The 6266-nt window shown below is 46.6% G+C and overlaps 1 protein-coding gene across 1 annotated transcript in view; it reads left to right on the top strand.

Annotated features, from left to right (window-relative positions):
• PECAM1 (platelet and endothelial cell adhesion molecule 1) overlaps positions 1 to 6266 on the top strand; it is a 55722-nt gene that overhangs the window by 24870 nt on the left and 24586 nt on the right. Inside the window, exons 8-11 of the mRNA XM_007456775.1 lie at positions 2007 to 2294; positions 2920 to 3027; positions 4132 to 4159; positions 4843 to 4919. Of these exons, the coding sequence (XP_007456837.1) occupies positions 2007 to 2294; positions 2920 to 3027; positions 4132 to 4159; positions 4843 to 4919 (501 nt within the window). The remainder of the gene's footprint in view (positions 1 to 2006; positions 2295 to 2919; positions 3028 to 4131; positions 4160 to 4842; positions 4920 to 6266) is intronic.

Raw genomic sequence — 6266 nt, 5'->3', positions numbered from 1 at the left:
TTCAGCAGTGGGTGGGCAGAGAGGGCTAGAGATGGTCCCCAGCCTAGTCAAATAGGTGATCAAAAGGCTCCAGGGAGCAGCTCTAAAGGCTGTGGGTAAGTCAGATGCCTGGAAAGAAAGATTGGGAATGGAGAGTCATTGGATATAAACTGGTAGAGTAACTGAGCCTAACTGTAAAGGGCATCAGCTGCCAGCCTTAGGAGTTGGAGATTTGTCCTGTGTGCAGTGAAGAGCCAGAAGAGAGAAGGAGGGCATGCTGAGAATGGGGTCTTGGGAAGATTAACCTGCTGGTCCTATCAGTTAGAAGGAGTGGAGACTTCAGACCTTACAATACCTTAAGAAGCTAACGTAGGAGCCCATGTGAAACTCTTGGTTTGAAGTGAGTCAGTATTAGTGGCTAATATTTACTGAGCTCTGACCACATGTCCAACCCCGTGTGAAGTTTGTTAGTAAATGATTCCCATTCATACTTACAATAGCCATGTAAGCCCCACGTTAATATCATCCTTATTTTACGATGAGGCAACTAGGGATTAAGATAAACAACTGGTGGGCAGTAGGGTCGGGAACTGAGGCCAAGCAGTCTAGCTCCTGAGCCTGGCCTGCCACCACCGCCTTGTGCTTCACAAGAAGACAGGCTGTCAGGTCAGGCTGCACCCTCCAGGAGTCTGTCCTTGTGCTTGACCCCCACCATCCCATCCCAGGCCTGGTGCCCCCTTTCGTTGGATCAGCAGCTCCATGGTCTTGGCCACGCCCTGCACTCACAAGAGGGTGATTCGTAAATCAGATGCCGCTCTGCCGATCGGTTCATTCTGACACTAGCAGGAACATACTTGGGAAGACAGTTTAGGATCAGAATTTTAATGGTTGAAAATGGAGTGAAAGGGTCTGTCTGTAGGAGCAAGATGAGTTCTTCTCGGATCTGCTGGGAATGAGAGGCTGGCAGGGCCTCTCAGTGGAAATGTGCAGGTAAAAGTCAAGACTTGGAATTCAGGGGAGTAACCTGGACTAGAGCTATATATCTAGGCATTAAATGCCATAAGTTTATATGTTAAATTCTCAGATAGAAGCTATAATGTAGATGAAATCACCAAAGACGAGAATGGAGACAGCAAACTGAGGACTGAATTTTGCAGAAAGTCCACATTTAAGGGGCAAACGGAGGAAAAAATGGCAAATGAAGAGGGAGTGGCAGGCGAGGAGGTAAGAGAATCAGAGTGTGAGGCTTCACAGAAGCCCAGGGAAAGCTGAGTTCCAAAGGAAGGGCTGGGTGACAGGCGAGAGCTGTAGGGAGGCCAAGGATGGGAAGACGGAAAGAACATCTACCATGGATTGGACCTGCAGGGAACTCAGGGATGAGTTAGTCAGGGGTCAGGTCATCTTTGAGTTTCTTCAAAACCAGAGATACAGAGCAGTTTCAGAAGCAGAGGGATAGAAGTCAGGTTTCCAGGCTAACAAGAAAGTGGGAAAGGAGGACATGAAGGCAATTGGTTTAGATCATTCAAAGGAGGAGAGAAACAGGACAAGAGCTTGAGAAGGCAGTGCGTCAAGGTTATTTGCTCGTAAGATCTGGAGGTGCCATGCATCTTTGTAAGCAGAGGGAGAGAAATCACATACAGACACAGACACACACACGCACTCTCACTTACACACTTACACACAGTCTCACACACAAACTCACCCAGAACAGACCCTAGTAGAACACATAAGTTAATCATATAGTTGAGCTAAGTGGTCAGTAATACTTGAGGTGGTAAGTGAAGGGAGGTGTCCCTAGCATCCTGTGTCTAATCAATATGTGAGGGCAGGAGGTGTCCATTGCTGCCCTTCTGGGCTAATCGGGGGAGGAACTGTGAAGAACGTGGGATAACACAAGTGACTTGAATAAAAGGCAAAGTCCAAGTCTGAGTCACAGTCACAGATAGCTGGTCTTGACCAGTGGCCGTGTCAGGTTCTTCCTCTTCCCCACTTCTCTTCTCAGTGCTAATCCCTTTCCTGCTTTCCAGCCCCAGTGGATGAAGTCAAGCTCTCTATCCTGTTGAATGAGGAGGTGGAGTCTGGGAAGCCCATTGTGCTTCGATGCTCCGTGAATGAAGGATCTAGTCCCATCACATACAAGTTTTACAAAGAAAAGGAGGGCAAACCCTTCTACCAAGTCACCTTGAATGACACCCATGCCATTTGGCACAAGCCAAAGGCTAGCAAGGAGCAGGAGGGACAGTATTACTGCACAGCCTCCAACAGAGCCAGTCTCTCCAAAAATGTCCTCCAAAGCAACACCCTGACAGTCAGAGGTGAGTCGAGGTCTCAATGGCAAAATGTCGTGTGAGCTCCAAGGGCAAAGCTAGAAAAGCACTTGTCAGAGGAAGTGGGTGGGAGTTTGGTGCATTTTACTGAGGGTTAAGGGACCAACACATTCGTCAGGCTCTTTGGTTTCAGGTAATAAAAATCCACTCAAATTAAGTATAAAAGAGGAATTGATTATTATAAGGAATTAGAAGTATTTCACACAGTCCTAATTACAAATTCTTGGTGGAGAGACACCAGCTTGGGTCAAATGTGCAGCCATGGACCCCCTGTGGTCAAGAGGGGTGGGTCATGCAGAACAGACATGGTTTTAGAGGAGCCCACCTATGTGGGCAGAGGGTGATTTATGGAGAATGAGGAAGGGTGAACAGACACCCTATGAAGAGTCTCCTTCAGTCCTGTGGTCCTTTCAGACCATCACTGACTCGTTTTATAGCAGAAGCAACTATTTCTGCCCCTCCTATGAACACAGAGTCTCTCAGAGGTAGATGCTCAGTGAAAGACATCAGTTACAAGGATATAAAAATCAGTCTTATTTGCTGCTTAGAGCTGATATTATTTCTTGCTGGCAGAGGAAAAACTGATATATTTAAAATTTTTTTGCACTTCCAGTCTATCTTGCCCCCTGGAAGAAAGGACTTATCGCAGTGGTTGTCATCGGAGTGATCATTACCACCTTGATACTTGGGGCCAGATGCTATTTTCTGAAGAAAGCCAAGGGTGAGCACAGTCCTTTCTTTCCATTCTGACAGGCTGCACTGCCAGGGAACCCGTCACGGATGTGAGGGGTTTCAGCCTCACGGGAGGCTAGTGCTGTGCTCCAGTGAGGGTCAAGGACATGTGCCTGACGACAGCCATTTTCCTCCTGGGGTGTCACCTTGATAACCAAAGATTTTGGCTTTGGTGGGTGTGGAGATTTTACTGCCCCTGGATTTAGCTAGGCAAAAGTGAAAGCAATTGCTTTCTTAGTTGGGCTCCCCAAAAAAGATGAATTTGGGGGGAAGTTGCATCTACATGTGGTCAGAAACAGCCCTTCGTGTGGATTTGGCGACATCTAGTCCTACAGTTGGTAGAGTTGGGCATGAGTGGAGACACCCACACACGCTGAATGCCTCCCAGTTAATCTTCCGGTTGTGCCACGATTTCTACCCTGTGCTTGGGGTTAGCCATGTGTGGAGGGAAGCCAGGATTACTCATGGACACTCAGGAATCAGAGTCAGTTAAGCAAGATGCAAGCAAAAGGGCACAGCACCGGTAAAGTCTACAAAAATTTTTTGGGGATAAGGCGGGTTCCTTATCCCTGTTGGTGCTGCTGCCTGGGATGGGAGGAGACAGATGGGATGAGGAGGGTTTTTTCCTAAAGCAGGAAAGGGGCGGCCCCCCTGGGAAAACAGTCCTAAGGCTGAGTCTGGCCTTGGCCTCAGGCCAGTTTGGAATTAAAAGCACAGGGATTGATTAAGCCTTTACTTTTGGAGATGGTCTTGAAGCAAAGAGATAGTTGCCCGTTTATCTGGCTCATCTGGTTCCTGTGCTGTTGTCTTCCTCTCCGTCACATTCCATGAAGGGAAGTTGCTTCTGGCTAAAACAGTCGAAATGTCAAATTTCAGGGAACATTATGTGAAATCTCTTGGTATAAGACCAAGAGAAGACCTGCTTCGTTTATTTTCCTTTTTAAAAAAGTGCGAATATATTTGGCTTTCTGTTTTCTCTTTTTATGGGTATTCAATCTTCAAACAAGTCAAATATGGTTGAAATGAGTGTTCCTGTCTGATATGGTTGTGGGTTCTTTATAATGACTTTGGTTCTTTTCTTTGTCTTTCAAAGCCAAGCAGATGCCGGTGGAGATGTCCAGGTCAGTGTACTTGGAAGAGGGGTGGCTGTCCTATGGGTGTGGATAGACTTGTCTGGAGGGATTCCTGTCATTAGGAAGTTTTCAGTGGTTCTTGGCACACTCAGAAAAATTAGGACCTTGGGTGTGAGCGGTGTAGGGGTGTGTGTGTGTGTATGCGTGTGTGTCTGTGTCTCAGTGGAAGATTGCCAACTGTCCTTCGTGGGAAGGAATGGCTTTATTCTGAGGTCATGTCCTGTCTACACTTTTCCTTATGAAATTATAATGGTAGATGGAATTGTAAATTTTTTTACTTACTTGGCAAAATAGAGTTGCCTTAAAAATGGTTGTACTATTTTTACTGTTCTTGAGATCTAAAATCCCAAAGCATGGAAACTATCATTCTGTTCCTGAAAGACACAATAGCACAGGATGAGGAATCCCCTCCTGATGTGGGATTCACCTCATAAAGGACTCCTCATGTTTGTGTGCCCTTTGGCCCGGACACTTATTTCAACAGCAAAAAGGTTTTTGTCAGATAATCATAGAGCTGAAGAAAGCACTAGTTCCAAATGAGAGAGTAAAACTTTCCTGACTTCAGAAAACTCTTCCTGGTTTTCTCATGCTCTTTCCTTGATTATTTTGTTGGTTTGGAGTTAGAGCCAAAAAAATGTTATTTCTTTTTCCTTTTTAAATTTCCATTTAAGGCCAGCAGCACCACTTCTGAACTCCAACAATGAGAAGACGTTGTCAGATCCCAACACTGAAGCCAACAGACATTATGGTACCGTCATGGTTTTGTGCAGTTGTTAAGAGCTTTTCCCAACTTGCTCTACACTCTCCTGTCCCTCTGAGAAGCAGAATCTATGGGCGGTGGGGTGAGGTTGGAAGGGAAACTCTGGCTTCAAGCTGGGACACTTAATCTAATCAGTCATTGCGTGGTGAGCTAACAAGCAAAACAAAAGCTTAAGGAGAAAGGCAGAACATTGTGCTCTAATTTCACCACCTTCTAAATATCCCAAGGAATGAAAGGTGGAGAATAATTATAATGCTGTAGACACCCGCGTGGGTTCTCTTCACACACTGGACGCTGTGCAAGTGAAATCATTCTTCATTTGTAAGAGAGAGACCAGCTATCAAATGAAGGCATTGGGGACTTCCCTGGTGGCTCAGTGGTTGAGAGTCTGCCTGCCGATGCAGGGGCCACAGGTTCGTGCCCCTGTCCGGGAAGATCCCACATGCCGCGGAGTGGCTGGGCCCCTGAGCCATGGCCGCTGAGCCTGCGCGTCCGGAGCCTGTGCTCCGCAACGGGAGAGGCCACAACAGTGAGAGGCCCGCGTACCGCCAAAAAAAAAAAAAAATGAAGGCATTGGTAAAACATCTTCTACAGGTGGAATTATTTATTGCAAACACAAGGCAGTCTCATTTCAAACTTGCCCCGGTGGGAAACCAATTTAAAGATCTCACTGTTGGTAGAGGCATTAAAAAAAAGAAAGAGTGGTACAATAAAGGAATACCTGGTTGTGAGGTTTATCACAGCTTGAGAGTCAGATCAATAGGGTGGGGAGCCAATCCAGGGTGTTCTTAATCCCATTAAGGTCTGTGAGAAAATTGTTCACACCTTTTAGCAGGGGTGTTGTCTGTTTCCCAGAGGGGGCCATGATTACATCACACAAAAAGTTCCGTCCCAGACAGTTTGGGGAATTAAACACTGATGTTCTTTTCTTTTTTTAAAAAAATTATTTATTTATTTATTTATTTTTGTCTGCATTGGGTCTTTGTTACTGCACATGGGCTTTCTCTAGTTGTGGCGAGCTGGGGCTACTCTTCGTTGCGGTGCGCGGGCTTCTCACTGCGGTGGCTTCTCTTGTTGCAGAGCATGGGCTCTAGGCACGCGGGCTTCAGTAGTTGTGGCACGCGGGCTCAGTAGTTGTGACTTGCAGCCTCTTGAACACAGTCTCAGTAGTTGTGGTGCACGGGCTTAGTTGCTCCACAACATGTGGGATCTTCCCGGACCAGGGCTCGGACCTGTGTCCTCTGCATTGGCAGGCGGATTCTTAACCACTGCACCACCAGGGAAGTCCCCTGATGTTCTTTTCTAATTCTGTAACAGCGTCGCACAAGATAAAAA

Source organism: Lipotes vexillifer, unplaced genomic scaffold (genome assembly GCF_000442215.2).
Source record: "Lipotes vexillifer unplaced genomic scaffold, Lipotes_vexillifer_v1.1 scaffold299, whole genome shotgun sequence".
Lineage (NCBI taxonomy): Eukaryota > Metazoa > Chordata > Mammalia > Artiodactyla > Lipotidae > Lipotes > Lipotes vexillifer.
This window is presented reverse-complemented; position numbering and strand designations above follow the sequence as displayed.